We start from the raw sequence: 20,084 nt of genomic DNA on the forward strand, positions 1-20,084 counted from the left end.
TGTTGTCACTAAATGTATTTTCTATTGGTGTAATTTAAGCATGATACAATGGCAATATTTTATTTATAAACATAAAACATTATACATAATTTATATCATAACCATTGCAGAATAAATTCCTCACCTTTTCTGGCCGTGATGAGTTCATATTCCCGAAGTAGCCATACAACAAATTACCATGCACATCTCTCATTTAATTGGGGCTATTAGATAGGCTATTATAATTTCTAGTTTTTGCTCTATGTCTCTCTCTCTTTCTAGCACACTCTATCCGTCTCCAGGTGCTACAAAGACAGAATGGGCCAAGGACCTCTAGAGCCTTCTGATCAACTACCTGCGATCTCTTCAAAGCAGAGAAGTAAGCTACACTCATAATAGTATACTTGATGCACTATGTAAACCTCCTTCACTGTGGCAGTCTGCCTGTGTTACAACATAGCTTATTATCCAGGGCCACTGGGTGAATTTGATTTACTGTATTCAAACTCATGCTCTCTCCTCACTGTAAAAGTCTCCCAGACTTTTAACAAAACTAACATGTCCATCCCCCTATCCCCAGGTGAGTCTGCTGGGCTATGGAACTCTAGAGCAGCACATTACAAAACCTGCCACCCTGTTGTCAGCTTTCTGCAGACAGTTCCCTGAGGAAGGATGCAACTATCAAGGCCTTCAAATGATGACAAAATGCAATAAAGTTTCGTTTAAACAAATGTTTATTTATTTATGATTGTTATATTTAAAACAAAAACTTTTTTTATAGCATGTTTGTCAAGTTGGTCTTCACACTAACTTTTACTAACTTCTATGGTAACTTAAACATCAAGACAACACTTATGATTCAAAAGGTCTAAAGTAAATGCAAGTCTCATGTCCAGGATTAATATAGTTTTTATTCATGTATCAGACATCACACAGGTGTGTCAACTAAAATATATATCCCAGACAAGATTGAAGAAGTAGACAAAGTGAAGATAAGTCAGTGATTGCATCCATAGCAGTTTGTATGAATATGATTGTTTACATTGTTACAGGTTTTTATATTTATATTTCAAGGTAGCGCGTTAGCACGTAGGGCACACCGATTGGTGTCACCTCGTTAGTAAGTATGTGTTACACCTGTGCTGGCTTGTCCATCTCGTTAGTCGGATGGTGTTTCACCTGTGCTAGCCCAGGTGATATTTAAGAGTGGCTGGCCCAGTGCTCTGGTTGAGCTTGAGAGATGTTGGGAAACTACACTTCAACCTTAAGTTTGAAAGAAGCCTGAGTTTTGGTGTTTCCCCTGTTTGTTTTGCTCCATATTGTTTTTACTCTCTATTCTAAGTTGTTGTGGGTTTTTCTTTTAGTTTGTCTTTTTGGAGGCAAACCTAGTGGGCATCCATGGTGGGTGTCTTTTAGAACCCCTTACTAGTGGCTTTGTCAACTTTCAGTGGGCACCCACATAGGTGACTTTCAGAACCCCTTTTGAACCCCTTTCTGTTTAGTTTGGTTGTCAGTGATTTTCTTTGTTAGTTCTTTGTTGTGAGCAACATTTTGAGTTTGTCCGCTCCCACTGAAGTATTTAGTCAGGCAGCTTGAAGATGTCACCATGCAGTGGCCTGATAGGGAGATGACAATAGATGCATTATGTACCTTTCATCACCAAAGCCATGTTGACATTTACTGCACATGTTGCTGAACAACTCAACCCTTTTGTTAGTGTCACAAGTTCATAAGCCCTGACTGTAATACCTCTAGGGCAGGGGTAGGCAACCCTGGTCCTGGCGTGATGTAGCCACTTCATGTTTTTGATTGAATCGACCTGGAAGATCAGGTGTGTTGAATTTAGGCAATATCTGAACTGATCAATTACCTCAGTTGGTCAGGGCTGCGTTCTGTACCTCAGAACATTCAATTGAATGGAAACTGTGCTGTACTGAACGACCAGTTGAAAAACGGGGAGGGGTTGTGTTGTGTGCTCAAACGCACGGCTGCCCTTTAAGGTCACTCATTGCTTCAAGGCAAACTCACCGAACGTAGCAAGCGTATGTCTGTTCAAGAACGCACAATAACGTTTTGGGAAAATGTGTTGTTCAGTACAAACCGTTCCGCAATTTTGCAAACGTTCAAGTGAACTGAACACACCCCTGGTGTGGTGCCTAGTTGGAAGAAAATCCTTGCAGTACCTGTGGTACTCCAGGAACAGGGTTGCCTACCTCTGCTCCAGTGTCCTTTGGTGAAATGACTGCTGTGCTAGGTATTGGGCAATAGCTTCCGACCCGTAGCACTGACGTCTGTAGCCATGAAGTGCTTTGAAAGGCTGGTCATGGCTCACATCAACACCATTATCCCAGAAACCCTAGACCCACTCCAATTTGCATACCGCCCCAACAGATCCACAGATGATGCAATCTCTATTGCACTCCACACTGCCCTTTCCCACCTGGACAAGAGGAACACCTACGTGAGAATGCTATTCATTGACTACAGCTCAGCATTCAACACCATATTGCCCTCAAAGCTCATCACTAAGCTAAGGATCCTGGGACTAAACACCTCCCTCTGCAACTGGATCCTGGACTTCCTGACGGGCCGCCCCCAGGTGGTAAGGGTAGGTAACAACACATCTGCCACACTGATCCTCAACATGGGGGCCCCTCAGGGGTGCGTGCTCAGTCCCCTCCTGTACTCCCTGTTCACCCATGACTGAATGGCCAGGCACGACTCCAACACCATCATTAAGTTTTCCGACGACACAACAGTGGTAGGCCTGATCACCGACAACGATGAGACAGCCTATAGGGAGGAGGTCAGAGACCTGGCCGTGTGGTGCCAGGATAACAACTTCTCCATCAACGTGACCAAGATAAAGGAGATGATTGTGGACTACAGGAAAAAAAAGAGGACTGAGCACGCCCCCATTCTCATCGACGGGGCTGTAGTGGAACAGGTTGAGAGCTTCAAGTTCCTTGGTGTCCACATCACCAACAAACTATCATGGTCCAAACACACCAAGACAGTCGTGAAGAGGGCACGACAAAGCCTATTCCCCCTCAGGAGACTGAAAAGATTTGGCATGGGTCCTCAGATCCTCAAAAAGTTCTACAGCTGCACCATCGAGAGCATCCTGACTGGTTGCATCACCGCCTGGTATGGCAACTGCTTGGCCTCCGACCACAAGGCACTACAGAGGGTAGTGCGTACGGCCCAGTACATCACTGGGGCCAAGCTTCCTGCCATCCAAGACCTCTATACCAGGCGGTGTCAGAGGAAGGCCCTCAAAATGGTCAAAGATTCCAGCCACCCTAGTCATAGACTGTTCTCTCTGCTACCGCACGGCAAGCGGTACCGGAGTGCCAAGTCTAGGTCCAAAAGACTTCTCAACAGCTTCTACCCCTAAGCCATAAGACTCCTGAACAGCTAATCATGGCTACCTGGACTATTTGAACTGCCCCCCCACCCCCTGTATATATAGCCTCCCTACTGTTGTTTTATTTTTTCTCAACACTTTTTTGTTGTTTTATTTTACTTTTTTATGTAAAATAAATGCACTGTTGGTTAAGGGCTGTAAGTAAGCATTTCACTGTAATGTCTGCACCTGTTGTATTCGGCGCATGTGGCCAATACAATTTGATTTGATTTGAACTACCAGCAGATTCATGCAGGGTAGTAACGTCATGAGTTGGCACTATGGTTCATTGTTTAGCTAGCTAGCTAGCTAATGTTAGATGGCTGGCTCGCTAGCTAACGTTAAGTGACGTGTATGATCTTACACGTTGTTTACCTAGCTAGGCTCATTGTTTCGCTAGTTAGCTAGCTAGCTACATGTCTTAACAAAAGACTCCACTATGCAAGTAACCATTTCAGGTGCGTTCGTAAATTTAGTCTGAGTATGCCAGAGCGCAGAATAACTGATGAATTTACAAACGCACAACACCCGTTGAATATGGTAGGCTGGACAATAGAACAAGTCAAAATTCACCCAAGGCTGAAAAACGGCCAAAGAATGTTGGCTGAGCTGGAACACTAGTGCGAGGCCATAGCAAATGAATTGAAATGAACCTTCGCAGAGCGTCTTCTGACTGGAGTGATGCTTAGAATTCCATTTCCCCTAAATGGCACAAAAAAAGGTGTCCCTTTTTTATTTTACCACTACAAGCTGTTCTTAGGACGAAACTGAAAACCCCCCAACTCGTGTAGAAAGTAAACATCTGCACCTCGATGGTGTCAACTGTGCTTATGTAATGAGGAATAGGGAAAAATGAAAACTTCTGACTATTTCTGGTCTAGTGATCGATGACAACCGAGCTCGCTACCCAGACATAATTACAAAGAGGAGATTCTCCTGATTTAAAAAATGGTATCCGACTTGAACAAATTAAAATATACACATTGAGATATTTGGGTGAATAGACAAACATGTCCGTGTAGAATTTCCCCATAGGGAAACAATGGGTCATCCTCGGAGTTCCAACAGTAATGTGTAATTTCTGACACCTTGAAAGGCTAGGGTTTGATGACAGCAGAGCTCGCTGCCCAACCTTACATCACTACAAAGAGGACATTCTCCTGATTTTTAAAAATGGTGTCTGACTTGAAGTTTTAATAAATATACACATTGTGAGATATTTGGCGAAATAGACAGTCATACCCCTATTCACCCTATAGGAAACAATGGGATGGCCTCAGAGTTCCATGAGTAAAAATATAATTTTGAAGTTTGAACTACCAGCAATTGATCACAGCATACTATGCTACCCACTTTTACATCATTAGAAATAATAGATTATTCTGAATGAAATGATGTAGAACTTCAGAACATCAAAATACATCCATTTTGAGTTATTTGGCGAAATACAGACGTTGGCATTATGTTGGGGAAATAGGAATGTCTAAAAAGCGCAGTCTTTTTTATTTAATCAGCTTACTTGTTTTTTAAAAAACACTGTAAAGCCTCAAAACAGTGTTTTTTTTTTTTTTTAACAAGTAAGCTGGTTAAATAAAAGACTGCGCTTTTTAGACATCCCTATTTCCCCAACGTCAAGTGTGCTCTCTGAATGCTCCGAGAGCGAAACGAGATGGGTGGGGCTAAATCTTAAGAGGGTGTGAACGATGTTGAATGCGTGTAGACAAAGAGCTCTTCACTAGGTACCAAAACATTCAATGGCCATTTTCTCAAAAGTGAGATTACAAGTTTATTAACTTTCAAAGCAGAATTACTTTCCCGTTGTTCCCTTAAATGCAGTGTATGGTATACCATTTTGTAGCTCTGTGTCTCTGCTTTTATCCAATGTAAAAAAAAAAAAAAAACATTTCCAATTTTGCTACATAAGACCGACTCAAGGCGGTCGGTCACATATTCGTCCAGGGCCAATATAGCGTTGTAGCTCATGTTGCAGGACATTGACTGTGTAAATCACGTCACTATTCAGCCTATTGTGCGCATTGAACATTCATATTGTAATGTACAGCCTTACCTATGGATCTTGGATGTTGGGTCCATGAAATGGGGTATCAGCCTACTCAGTGACGCCTACAGAACACAACTGTGAAGAGTTCACACAAATATTAGTAGTAGCTCTTATTGCAGGACTGACACCACTGTGAAATGAGCCACGTTAACTCACCAGTCAACCTACTATGTGTATTGAGCATTCGTATTGCAATGTACAGATCTTGGGTCCATGAAATGGGATATCATATGTGAACATTTCAGATATTCAAATTGCTAATGACTGACATCAATCAGGGGTATTATTGAGAGTACCGTCTGCTGAACGACCCGGCTGTTGTACACTTGGTTGATGTCACGGGAGGTTTCCTGACGCACCTGGTCCACTTGTGTCAGCAGTGCCACTTGATGCAAACCTACAAAACACATTTGTTTCACACACTGTCAACTGACAGAATTGGGCACAGTTCCTACAACCATTTAATGCCATTGATAAAACACTTCCAATTGTGCGCACCCAGGTCACTTATGTGTTTCCGGAGCTGTTGGAAGGTGTTTGGGGGTGGAGGTGCTGCAAAACAATTTACTGACTGGGGGGACATTGTGTTTGGACCATGATAGTTCGTTGGTGATGTGGACACCAATGAACTTGAAGTTCTCAACCTGTTCCACTACAGCCCCGTCGATGAGAATGGGGGCGTGCTCAGTCCTCTTTTTTTTCTCCTGTAGTCCACAATCATCTCCTTTGTCTTGGTCACGTTGAGGGAGAGGTTGTTATCCTGGCACCACACAGCCAGGTCTCTGACCTCCTCCCTATAGGCTGTCTCATCGTTGTCAGTGATCAGGCCTACCACTGTTGTGTCGTCGGCAAACTTAATGATGGTGTTGGAGTCGTGCCTGGCCATGCAGTCATGGGTGAACAGGGAGTACAGGAGGGGACTGAGCACACACCCCTGAGGGGCTCCCGTGTTGAGGATCAGCATGGCATATGTGTTGTTACCTACCCTTACCACCTGGGGGCGCCTGTCAGGAAGTACAGGATCCAGTTGCAGAGGGAGGTGTTTAGTCCCAGGATCCTTAGCTTAGTGATGAGCTTTGAGGGCACTATGGTGTTGAACGCTGAGTTGTAGTCAATGAATAGCATTCTCACATAGGTGTTCCTCTTGTCCAGTTGGGAAAGGGCAGTGTGGGGTGTAATAAAGATTGCATCATCTGTGGATCTGTTGGGGCAGTATGCAAATTGGAGTGGGTCTAGGATTTCTGGGATAATGGTGTTGATGTGAGCCATGACTTTCAAAGCACTTCATGGCTACAGACGTCAGTGCTACGGGTCGGTAGTCATTTAGGCAGGTTATCTTAGTGTCCTTGGGGACAGGGACTATGGTGGTCTGCTTGAAACATGTTGGTATTATAGACTCAGTCAGGGACATGTTGAAAATGTCAGTGTAGACACTTGCCAGTTGGTCAGCACATGATCGGAGTACACGTCCTGGTAATCCGTCTGGCCTTGCGGCCTTGTGAATGTTGACCTGCTTAAAAGTCTTACTCACATCGGCTATGGAGAGCGTGATCACATAGTCATCCGGAACAGCTGGTGCTCTCATGCATGCTTCAGTGTTGCTTGCCTCGAAGCCAGCATAGAAGTGGTTTAGCTCGTCTGGTAGGCTTGTGTCACTGGGCAGCTCGCGGCTGTGTTTCCCTTTTGTAGTCTGTAATAGTTTTCAAGCCCTGCCACATCCGACGAGCGTCAGAGCCGGTGTAGTACGATTCAATCTTAGTCCTGTATTGACTCTTTGCCTGTTTGATGGTTCGTCAGAGGGCATAGCGGGATTTCTTATAAGTGTCCGGGTTAGAGTCCCACTCCTTGAAAGCGGCAGCTCTACCCTTTAGCTCAGTGTGAATGTTGCCTGTAATCCATGGCTTCTGGTTGGGGTATGTACGTACGGTCACTGTGGGGACGACGTCATCGATGCACTTATTGATGAAGCCAGTGACTGATGTGGGGTACTCCTCAATGCTATTTGAAGAATCCCGGAATATGTTCCAGTCTGTGCTAGCAAAACAGTCCTGTAGCTTAGCATCTGCGTCATCTGACCACTTTTTTATTAACTGAGTCACTGGTGCTTCCTGCTTTAGTTTTTGCTTATAAGCAGGAATCAGGAGGATAGTTATGGTCAGATTTGCCAAATGAAGGGCGAAGGAGAGCTTTGTATGCGTCTCAGTGTGTGGAGTAAAGGTGGTCTAGAGTTTTTTTTTTATTCCTCTGGTTGCACATTTAACATGCTGGTAGAAATTAGGTAGAACGGATTTAAGTTTCCCTGCATTAAAGGAGCGCTGCCTCTGGATGAGCGTTTTCCTGTTTACTTATGGCCTTATACACGGTTGGGATGGTGTTCTTCGGCTTGCAAGCACCCACTTTTTCCTGCAAAACATAACGATGGTCATTATGGCCAAACAGTTCTATTTTTGTTTCATCAGACCAGAGGACATTTCTCCAAAAAGTACGATCTTTGTCCCCATGTGCAACTGCAAACTGTAGTCTAGCTTTTTTATGGCGGTTTTGGAGCATTGGCTTCTTCCTTGCTGAGTGGCCTTTCAGGTTATGTCGATATAGGACTTGTTTTACTGTGGATATAGATACTTTTGTACCTGTTTCCTCCAGCATCTTCACAAGGTCCTTTGCTGTTGGTCTGGGATTGATTTGCACTTTTCGCACCAAAGTACATTCATCTCTAGGAGACAGAACGCGTCTCCTTCCTGAGCGGTATGACGGCTGTGTTGTCCCATGGTGTTTATACTTGCGTACTATTGTTTATACAGATGAATGTGGTACCTTCAGGCGTTTGGAAATTGCTCCCAAGGATGAACCAGACTTGTTGTCTACAATTTTTTTCTGAGGTCTTGGCTAATTTCTTTTGATTTTCCCATGATGTCAAGCAAAGAGGCACTGAGTTTGAAGGTAAGGCTTGAAATACATCCACAGGTACACCTCCAATTGACTCAAATGATGTCAATTAGCCTATCAGAAGCTTCTAAAGCCATAACATCATTTTCTGGAATTTTCCAAGCTGTTTAAAGGCACAGTCAACTTAGTGTATGTAAACTTCTGACCCACTGGAATTGTGATACAGTGAATTATAAGTGAAATAATCTATCTGTGAACAATTGTTGGAAAAATTACTTGTGTCATGCACAAAGTAGATGTCCTAACCGACTTGCCAAAACTATAGTTTGTTAACAAGAAATGTGTGTAGTGGTTGATGAACAAGTTTTAATGACTCCAACCTAGGTGTATGTAAACTTCCGACTTCAACTGTATATCGGTCCGCTAATACAGGACTAGTAAAGGCCCAGTGCACACACTACTTCTGTCAATTTTTTTATTATTCATAATTTTTCATGGGGTGCTGCAGCACCCTCAGCACACCTACTTCCTGCGGCTCAAGGGTGTAGCTGGACACTTTAGAAGCATCCACCACAAAGACAACACATTGGACCTTGTCTTTAAGGGTCTAAATGAGTTGAATCAGGTGTGTAGGATCTAAACTGGAACAAAAGCTGGCACACACGTTGTAATTATGAATTTTTATCTAATTGGTTATTGTCTTGTGTTTTGGTGTTGTACAAGGTAACATGTAAACACACATGAGCCTAACATAAACCTGTGAGCAGTCTATTGATTAATAAAGTATACAAAATAATGTTCAAGAACCTTCCGCTTGTCATTTTGAAATATTTTAATGTCACAGTGACATTTAGCAAGTCTACTGATAAAGAGCCAATTAAATGAAGTCACCCGGGACCAAAACTACTCTTTTGGATCCCTCGGTCACAATCTAAACTGGACTTCTGACACATTATGGCTTTGTCATACATGTTTGACTTTTATTGTATTTCATTTCTGCTTTCATATAGGAGATATGAGTTAGGCGTTGGGAGGGGGTGTTTGCATTTCAGCAATGGTGGGAGCTCTGGTCTTCCAGCGACGTCATTTGAAAGAGTTGGCGAGGCCCCAAAATAAAATATTCTCCCACTGTTTTGGAGCAGACTCAGCAGAGTGCTTGTGTTCCTTTTCTCGGGCGAGGACAGTGAATCACACTGCATTACACAGTAAGACCTCTGTGTAACCTGTCCTAGAAGGGACATGGTGTCTAAATGAAGTTAAAGCTCCTTAGTTGTAATGCAAAATGTTACCATTATTGCTATACGCCGCTGAACACCGGCAAGACGTGGCAGCAGAAAGTAGTTGACAGTTTATATTTGAAAGAAAGCAGAGTAGTCCAGGAACAGGTCAGGACAAATATAAAGGGGAACAGTGAAACACTGCTCAAAAAACATGCTCAAACATGTTCATTCCATTGACTGTTACTGTTTCACATGTGATCAATGGTGATTTAAATGTACCATACAGTGTCAACTAACACAATGAAAAATGAGGACACAATGGGCAGCTTTTCCAACAGCAGTACATACTATCAGCAACTTATTTTCAGTTTAATGGTGATATACTGCCATCTAGTGATTAAACTTCAAGCATTTGCAAGCTAAATGTGAAGTGAATCCAATATAAACAACATGATCTTGTACTAAGTTTTACCTCTATTTTCTCATCAGCTTGGGTATATTCTGAGGAGCAGATTGCTATATGAGACTGGCCAAGAACTGACTATATAGGATCAACTAGTATAGAGTGGTGATGCCTTTAGTTTGATGCAAAGCAACCACTGAACATGTGAAGGAAACCCAGGCCTTTCATCTATCCCATATAATCAAAATAATCACAATGAGGTAAACAACATAATTAGCAACGCTAGTGAACTAACTTTCAATCAAGGCCTAAACACAAATGATTTCTAGCAATTGAATTAAATATTCAAGATGTAGGCTCAATCAGGCATGTTATTCTTATCATTGAGCTTCACCATTCTGTAGTTTAGTGTAATGATAACTAGTCATCATAATGATTACATGAACATCATAGAACAAGATATACAGAATGAGGCAGAGAGGACTAAACAAGGTGGCCTAGACAGGCAATACCACCACCATGCAGGGTGGTCTCCTCCACTTGGTCCTCACTTGGTCTGGTTGTGCTTCTCTTGGTCGCTGACTTCATCAAAGTAGTTGTCTGCAAAGCGGAGCATCTGGATGAGGGCGCTGAGGAGCAGGATGTCACAGCTCATGTCCAGCTCCAGCTCTTCACTGTAGTTCTTCACTGGGACAATACAGGACATGGGCACCCCCAGACGGCCACTCACCTCCTGGGCCTATGGGAGTCGGGACACACCAAACGTTACCCCAATGTTACCCAAACGTTCATGTGACTGTTCATAGTCATCTAATGCAGGGGAAGTGCAGAGCTCACCTTGGTCTTTATGTACTGGCTGTTGTACACGTTCCTCAAGTTGTCTGTAACACACGGACAGGCCTCATCCACCTTGGTCAGAAGAACCAGCTGTGGAATACCTGTGGAACAACAACCCTCCTTTAGTGTCACTAACCAGGGATTGAGCTAGTATCTGTATAATCCATAACCTTTAACCCAGTATTCTCTCTGACTGACTGACCTAGCAGGTTGACCCTCCTGCGAATGGCTGCCAGTTTCTCCTCCAGTTTGGTGGACATAATGGAGACTTTGCAGGTGTCCATGACATACACCACACAGTGGATCCTGTCCTGCAGGTTCACAGACTGCCGCAATCCGTGGGCATCTGCTTGCAGAGGGACTGAGGGGTTGAACTGGGAAAGGGAAATAGAGTGAGTTTCGTTCACACCGAGGAGAAGCAAAGTGTGTTTGTGTGTGGTGCCCCTCACCTGGTATCTGTCTGGCACATGGCCTTTCAGAATGCTGCTGATGTCATCGACATCTAGCCCCGCTCCCGTGGCCTCCTCCATTCCCATCGTGTCACACAAAATGATTGGCAGAGGTTTGCCATCGCGTCCTGCCTTCACTGAGTAGGTGCGAAACTGTGAAATGCAATTCATAAGTCATCCTTTAATCCAGTGATGTAGTGGTTAAAAAAATTGGTAGGTAAACTATGAACAGAAAAAGTAACGCTCCCTATACATTCAAAAGGTGGGTAGACCGTTGAGCCAAAAAAGGTAGGTAAACTGTGTTTTGTCCACATAAATATGATGACATGCATTCAAATTTTTTAAGCAGAGACACAAAAAGAAGACCAGTTGGTTAACATGGTAGACCACATACCTGGGTGGTCAGACTGGTGCCAGAGCTGCCCGATATGGCCTGGCTGGTCACATGGCCTCGGAAGATAGAGTTGACAGAGTTGAAAAAGCTGGACTTTCCAGCACCGACGGGGCCGATGAGTAGAACTCTGACCTGACCCACAGTACTGATCATGGGCTTGTAGAGCTTAACAGACTCCATCAGCGCATTTCTGTTCCTGTGGAAAAAAAGAACCTCTTCATTTAATACGCAAATACTTTAATGTACTGTACTCATCAATATTATAACATTCAGTATATGTGGCCCATGTGAGAATCACATGATGCAATTCTTGTAGTCAAAACATCAACATAGGCATTACTGCATCACAAAAGAATAACATTAGGTTAATTTCTAGGTAGAGCTTACTCAGCTTTCCAAAGAATTGTCCTCCATGGCTTTTCGATGATACCACCCTCTGTAAAAAAAAACTAATGCACAATAACATGAACAATAACAATAATACACATTTAAAGAGAGAACAGATAATTTATTCTACACTCACCTTCCACTTTGTACACCTCACACTCAGTTAGGTTGAGGTCGTTGCCATGCATTTCTGCAGCATTGAAGTTGTAGTAATTTCCTGGGCTGCTGATCACTGTAGCTGTGTTAGCGTTCATAAACATTAAATCCTCCCCAAAGTAAGGGCCAGTTGTTTTAAGCATTTTGACCGCATATTGGGCATATGTGACAGGATACGTGACAGGATTTCTACCAGTTAAACTGAACAAAAAGGCTTTGTCATCCTGTATGTACTGGTTGAGCTTGACTACATCATGATCTTTACTAGTGTAGCCTCCAAAAACAAACCCTGTGGAGTTATATCCTACAGAGACTGTGGGACCTTGGTGGTCACATTTCTGGTGAAAGGCTGCTCCTGTGTAGCCATGTATACTGGCCTTGAACAGCAGGCTGAGTCTGACGTTTCCCAGTAAGGAGCAAAGCTGTTTCTGCTGTTCCTGGGTCAGTTTGGGGTTCATGATGGGGATCACCTTGGTCTCAGTAGGGGTAGTCTGAGGAAAAACACAAATGAGATGACAACCCAAATGCTTAATCTGGAGTTTTATCAAATCTACTCAGCTCACAACAAACGTTCACATAACTTTAGAGAATGCTCTCGAGTCTCATTAGGTTATTACCTAATGTTTTCATAGTAATGTTCCAGTGACGTGCAAGGATGGTTTTCAAGAGACCATTCCCTTAATGTCAAACAGAACTAACCCAGAACGTGGTTAACATGTTCTCAGAATATTTAATATTCATGTTCTAGACACGTTTCATGGGAACTTTGCGTCCAGTTTTCTGAGGGTTAGGAGAACCTTCCATCAACGTCCCACCAAACTTACATAGAACATGGTTGCCATGTTCTCAGAATATAATATATTAATATTCTAGAACAGGGGTATTCAACTGGGGGACGCAGCAGTACCGCAAGGAGTCCGAAGAAAACTATATATACAGTTGAAGTCGGAAGTTTACATACACTTAGGTTGGAGTCATTAAAACTCGTTTTTCAACCACTCCACACATTTCTTGTTAACAAACTATAGTTTTAGCAAGTTGGTTAGGACATCTACTTTTTGCATGACACAAGTAATTTTTCCAACAATTGTTTACAGACAGATTATTTCACTTATAATTCACTGTATCACAATTCCAGTGGGTCAGAAGTTTACATACACTAAGTTGACGGTGCCTTTAAACAGCTTGGAAAATTCCAGAAAATGATGTCATGGCTTTAGAAGCTTCTGATAGGCTAATTGACATAATTTGAGTCAATTGGAGGTGTACCTGTGGATGTATTTCAAGGCCTACCTTCAAACTGTGGTCCTCTGTAGCTCAATTGGTAGAGCATGGCGCTTGTAACGCCAGGGTAGTGGGTTCGATCCCCGGGACCACCCATACGTAAAAAATGTATGCACACATGACTGTAAGTCGCTTTGGATAAAAGCGTCTGCTAAATGGCATATTATTATTATTAAACTCAGTGCCTCTTTGCTTGACATCATGGGAAATTCAAAAGAAATCGGCCAAGACCTCAGAAAACAAATTGTAGACCTCCACAAGTCTGGTTCATCCTTGGGAACAATTTCCAAACGCCTGAGGTTACCACGTTCATCTGTACAAACAATAGTACGCAAGTATAAACACCATGGGACCACGCAGCCGTCATACTGCTCAGGAAGGAGACGCGTTCTAACCAGAATAGAAAGAGGAGTGGGACGCCCCGGTGCACAACTGAGCAAAAGGACAAATACATTAGTGTCTAGTTTGAGAAACAGATGCCTCACAGGTCCTCAACTGGCAGCTTCATTAAATGGTACCCGCAAAACACCAGTCTCAACGTTAACAGTGAAGAGGTGACTCCAGGATGCTGACCTTCTAGGCAGAGTTGCAAAGAAAAAGCCATATCTCAGACTGGCCAATAAAATAAAATAAAATATTAAGATGGGCAGTCTGAGATATGGCTTTTTCTTTGCTGTTCTGTGAAGGGAGTAGTACACAGCGTTGTACGAGATCTTCAGTTTCTTGGCAATTTCTCGCATGGAATAGCCTTAATTTCTCAGAACAAGAATAGACTGACGAGTTTCAGAAGAAAGTTATTTGTTTCTGGACATTTTGAGCCTGTAATCGAACCCACTATTGCTGATGCTCCAGATACTCAACTAGTCTCAAGAAGGCCAGTTATTGCTTATTTAATCAGCACAACCGTTTTCAGCTGCGCTAACAATTGCAAAAGGGTTTTCTAATGATCAATTAGCCTTTTAAAATGATAAACTTGGATTAGCAAACACAACGTGCCATTGGAACACATGACTGACGGTTTCTGATAATGGGCCACTGTACGTCTATGTGTATATATGCCATTAAAAATCAGCCGTTTCCAGCTACAATAGCCATTTACAACATTAACAATGTCTACACTGTATTTCTGATCAATTTGATGTTATTTTAATGGACAAAAAAATTGCAAGGACATTTCTAAGTGACCCCAAACTTTTGTACGGTAGTGTATATACAGTGCATTCGGAAAGTATTCAGACCCCTTGACTTTTTCCACATTTTGTTACTTTACAGCCTTATTCTAAAATTGATTAAAAATATATATAAACTCAGCAAAAAAAGAAAGGTCCCTTTTTCAGGACCCTGTCTTTCAAAGATAATTCGTAAAAATCCAAATAACTTCACAGATCTTCATTGTAAAGGGTTTCCCATGCTTGTTCAATGAACCATAAACAATTAATGAACATGCACCTGTGGAACGGTCGTTAAGATGCTAACAGTTTACAGACGGTAAGCAATTAAGGTCACACTGAAAAACACCAAAAGAAAGATGCCCAGGGTCCCTGCTCATCTGCGTGAACGTGCCTTAGGCATGCTGCAAGGAGGCATGAGGACTGCAGATGTGGCCAGGGAAATAAATTGCAATGTCTGTACTGTGAGACGCCTAAGACAGCCCTACAGGGAGACAGGACGGACAGCTTATCGTCCTCGCAGTGGCAGACCACGTGTAACAACACCTGCACAGGATCGGTACATCCGAACATCACACCTGCGGGACAGGTACAGGATGGCAACAACAACTGCCCGAGTTACACCAGGAACGCACAATCCCTCGAACAGTGCTCAGACTGTCCGCAATAGGCTGAGAGAGGCTGGACTGAGGGCTTGTAGGCCTGTGGTAAGGCAGGTCCTCACCAGACATCACCGGCAACCACGTCGCCTATGGGCACAAACCCACCGTCGCTGGACCAGACAGGACTGGCAAAAAGTGCTCTTCACTGACGAGTCACGGTTTTGTCTCACCAGGGGTGATGGTCAGATTCACGTTTATCGTCAAAGGAATTAGCATTACACCGAGCCTGTACTCTGGAGCGGGAGATCGATTTGGAGGTGGAGGGTCCGTCATGGTCTGGGGCGGTGTGTCACAGCATCATCGGACTGAGCTTGTTGTCATTGCAGGCAATCTCAACGCTGTGCGTTACTGGGAAGACATCCTCCTCCCTCATGTGGTACCCTTCCTGCAGGCTCATCCTGACATGACGCTCCAGCATGACAATGCCACCATCCATACTGCTCGTTCTGTGCGTGATTTCCTGCAAGACAGGAATGTCAGTGTTCTGCCATGGCCAGGGAAGAGCCCGGATCTCAATTCCATTGAGCACGTCTGGGACCTGTTGGATAGGAGGGTGAGGGCTAGGGCCAATCCCCCCAGAAATGGAGGTGCCTTGGTGGAAGAGTGGGGTAACATCTCACAGGAAGAACTGGCAAATCTGGTGCAGTCCATGAGGAGGAGATGCACTGCATTACTTAATGCAGCTGGTGGCCACACCAGATGCTGACTGTTACTTTTGATTTTGACCCCCCCTTTGTCCAGGGACACATTTTTCAATTTCTGTTAGTCACATGTCTGTGGAACTCGTTCAGTTTATGGCTCAGTTGTTGAATCTTGTTATGTTCATACAAATATTTACACATGTTAAGTTTGCTGAAAATAAACACAGTTGACAGTGAGAGGACGTTTCTTTTTTTGCAGAGTTTATATTAATCAATCTACATACAATACCCCATAATGACAAAGCAAAAACAGGTTTTTAGAAATCTTTGCAAATTGATATAGAGTATCAGTCAAAAGTTTGGACACCTACTCATTCCAGGGTTTTTAAAATTATTTTTTTAAACTATTTTCTACATTGTAGAATAATAGTGAAGACATCAAAACTATGAAATAACCAGTGGTGGAAAAAGTACCCAACTGTCATACTTGAGTCATTTTCTATTAAGGTATCTTTACTTTTACTAAAGTTATGGATGATTTTCTATATATGGATGATTTTCTAGTACATATGTTGTAGAATTAAACACCTATATGCCTTAAATGCTTATGGATTGAGAACCAGTTGAAGGGTTAAAACAGAGCAGAGACATACATTCTGATAAATGAAATGATCTATCTAATTCCCTGCAGCTGGTCTGGGTATGTCAATGACATGTGATGGAGATACAACTCCTCGTGGTGGCTGTGTGGAGATTGGAGTAACAATGGACCTAGTGTTATCATTTGTTTGTGCTTATGACCTGACACATAGCCACATGCACATAATCTCAAGGGCCAGGGAGGATGGTAAATGATAAATGCTTAAATGTATGTGGTTGAGAATGGGTTACGGATTACATGTTTAAACCATGTTTAAGTATTAATTGATATGTTTTATAATGTGTTTGTCACGGTTTCAGCCGAGACTGCTCCTCCTCCTGGTTCGGGCAGGCAAAGGCGTTCGCCGTCCCCGGAGTACTAGCTGCCATCGTTGGATGTTTCATGTATGATTGCTTTTGTCTGTCCTGTTCACCTGTGTCTGGTTTACGTTGATTACATGTCCTATAAGTTCCCTGTGTTTGTATGGATTAGTTGTGTGTTGTTTCGCCTGTCGTGTTGTGTTCGTTTCGTGTCTTGTCTTTTGGTAATTACGCGTGGTTTGCGTAATTGCGCTTTTAAGCCACCTTGTTTGTTTTGTGGCCGTACATCGTGTTTTGTACTTTGTATATTGTGGACTTTAGTAAACGATTTGGACCTAGCCTCGGTGTCCTGTGCCTGACTTCACCCCCACCTACACTCACATTATGACAGAACAACACACCTTTATGGAGTCAGCAGGAGCAGTGGCGGCACCCAGGTTGCTGGAGGAAGAATTACGTTATCAAGACAGTTTATTCCAGCAACTTGAGGCCGCCCTTGACGAGGTGTCCAACAAGCTGTGTCGTTTGGCGACTAGGGAAGTGCTCACGCCATCACCCACTATCCCATCACCAACGACCAGTCCTCCTCTCTCTACACCGGGACCCAGTGGCATTCGGCTCTCGCTCCCGGGGGCATATGACGGTTCTGCAGCCGGGTGTCAGGGGTTCCTCCTGCAGATCGAACTATACCTGGCTACAATACACCCAGCGCCCTCGGGATACGAGAGCGTCTCCGCCCTCATCTCCTGTCTATCCGGCAAGGCGTTGGAATGGGCCAACGCCGAATGGAGGAGAATGGACGCAGCTACCATCACCTACGCTGAGTTCTCCCGCCGCTTCCGGGCAGTCTTCGATCACCCACCTGAGGGGAAGGCGGCGGGGGAGCGTCTGTTCTACCTCCGACAGGAGAAGAGGAGCGCACAGGAGTTCGCACTGGAGTTCCGGACGTTAGCTGCGGATTCGGGATGGAATGAGAGGGCCCTCATCGACCAGTACCGGTGTAGCCTGCGAGAGGACGTCCGTCGTGAGCTGGCCTGCAGGGACACCAATCTATGCTTCGACCAGCTGGTGGACATCTCCATCAGGCTTGACACCCTGCTGGCCACCCGCGGACGTCCCGAGTGGGGGTCGTCCATTCCATCCTCCAGCACCTCTGAGCCAATTCCTATGGAGCTCGGGGGTGCTGGCGCTAGAGAGAGGAGGAGGGAGAACCCGAGGAGGGCCAACCCCTGCACCAACTGTGGCCGTGGAGGACACACCGCGGTCAGGTGCTGGGGAAGGTTTTCTGAGAGAGGGGACAACAGGTCACGCACTGGGGAGTCATTTCAGGTGAGTAGGCGCCCCACTTACCCAGAGCTCTCTGTTGGTCACATGAGCATTCCTGTGCGTTTTCCACAGGTGGCACCTCATTCCCAGCATTAGGCGCTAGTAGATTCAGGCGCAGCTGGGAATTTTATTGATAGGGCATTTTGTGCTAGGTTAGGAATTCCCCTTCGGCCGGTAGAAGTTCCATTCCCTGTCCATGCTTTAGACAGCCGGCCGTTGGGGTCAGGTCTGATCAGGGATGTCACAGCGCCGCTGACGATGACTACGCAGGGGGGTCATGAGGAAATCATTCAGTTTTATCTGATTGACTCTCCTGCGTATCCAGTGGTGTTGGGGCTTCCCTGGTTAAGCACCCACGATCCTACCATAGCGTGGCAACAGAGGGCTCTTACGGAGTGGTCTGCCCAGTGTGTAGGGAGATGTCTAGGTGTTTCCATAGGGGCGACCTCGGTAGAGAGTCCGAACCAAGTGCCCGCACTGCGCATTCCCCCCGAGTATGAGGATTTAGCGTTAGCGTTTAGCAAAGCTAGGGCAGCACGGCTACCTCCTCATAGACAGGGGGACTGTGCGATAAATCTCCAGACCGGAGCAGCTCTTCCCAGGAGTCATGTGTATCCTCTGTCTCAAGAGGAAACTGCGGCTATGGAGACTTACATAGCCGAGTCCTTGGCACAGGGATACATACGGCCCTCTACTTCTCCGGTCTCCTCGAGTTTCTTCTTTGTGAAGAAAAAGGACGGGGGATTGCGCCCGTGTATTGATTACCGTAGTCTCAATCAGATCACTGTAAAATACAGTTATCCACTTCCACTGATTGCGACGATGACGGAGTCATTACGCGGAGCGCGTTTCTTCACAAAGTTGGATCTCAGGAGCGCGTACAATTTGGTGCTCATTAGGGAGGGGGATGAATGGAAAACAGCATTTAGCACCACCTCGGGTCATTACGAGTATCTCATCATGCCGTACGGGTTAATGAATGCTCCTTCAGTCTTCCAATCCTTTGTTGATGAGATTTTCCGGGACATGCATGGGCAGGGTGTAGTGGTGTACATTGACGACATTCTAGTGTATTCTTCTACACGAGCCGAGCATGTAGCCCAGGTGCGCCGAGTATTGAGACGACTGTTGGAGCATGACTTGTATGTCAAGGCAGAGAAATGCTTGTTTTTCCAAGAGTCCGTCTCTTTTTTGGGTTATCGGTTGTCCGCGTCTGGCGTGGAGATAGAGGTAGATCGGGTATCGGCTGTGCGTAATTGGCAAACTCCAACCACCGTAAAAGAGGTGCAGCGGTTCTTGGGTTTTGCTAATTACTACCGGAGGTTTATCCGGGGCTTTGGACAGGTTGCAGCTCCCATTACGTCTCTGCTAAAGGGGGGTCCGGTGCGCTTGCAGTGGTCAGCTGAGGCGGACAGGGCATTTGTTAAGCTGAAGAACCTTTTCGCCTCGGCCCCGGTGCTGGCGCATCCGGATCCCTCTTTGCCTTTCCAACTAGAGGTGGACGCGTCCGAGACCGGTATTGGGGCAGTCCTATCACAACGGTCCGGCACGCCACCTAAGCTCCACCCCTGTGCGTTCTACTCCAAGAAGCTCAGCTCGGCGGAGCGCAATTATGACGTTGGGGACAGGGAGTTGTTAGCTGTAGTCCAGGCCCTAAAGGTGTGGAGGCATTGGCTTGAGGGGGCTCAACACCCTTTTCTCATTCTGACTGATCACCGTAACCTGGAGTACATCCGGGCAGCTAGGAGATTGAACCCTCGTCAGGCTAGGTGGAACAGTTTCTGACCCGGTTTGTTTTTAAGATCACATACATCCCTGGGTCCCAGAACGGTAAGGCGGACGCACTGTCCCGGCAGTATGACA

General features: G+C 44.8%; 1 protein-coding gene across 1 annotated transcript in view; it reads right to left on the reverse strand.

Moving 5' to 3' along the window:
* Positions 1-9,149: 9,149 nt before the first annotated feature.
* The window catches only part of LOC311137162 (interferon-induced protein 44-like), a 31,790-nt gene continuing 20,855 nt past the window's right edge, over positions 9,150-20,084 (reverse strand). The window contains exons 2-8 of the mRNA XM_084171513.1: positions 12,160-12,670; positions 12,024-12,072; positions 11,637-11,832; positions 11,243-11,395; positions 10,996-11,167; positions 10,794-10,894; positions 9,150-10,695 (exon numbers count right to left, since the gene is read on the reverse strand). Coding sequence (XP_084027639.1) covers positions 10,504-10,695; positions 10,794-10,894; positions 10,996-11,167; positions 11,243-11,395; positions 11,637-11,832; positions 12,024-12,072; positions 12,160-12,637 — 1,341 coding nt within the window. The 5' untranslated portion in view covers positions 12,638-12,670 and the 3' untranslated portion in view covers positions 9,150-10,503. The remainder of the gene's footprint in view (positions 10,696-10,793; positions 10,895-10,995; positions 11,168-11,242; positions 11,396-11,636; positions 11,833-12,023; positions 12,073-12,159; positions 12,671-20,084) is intronic.

The sequence above is a fragment of the Coregonus lavaretus genome, assembly GCF_964263955.1.
Source record: "Coregonus lavaretus genome assembly, chromosome: 11".
NCBI classification, from domain to species: Eukaryota; Metazoa; Chordata; class Actinopteri; order Salmoniformes; family Salmonidae; genus Coregonus; species Coregonus lavaretus.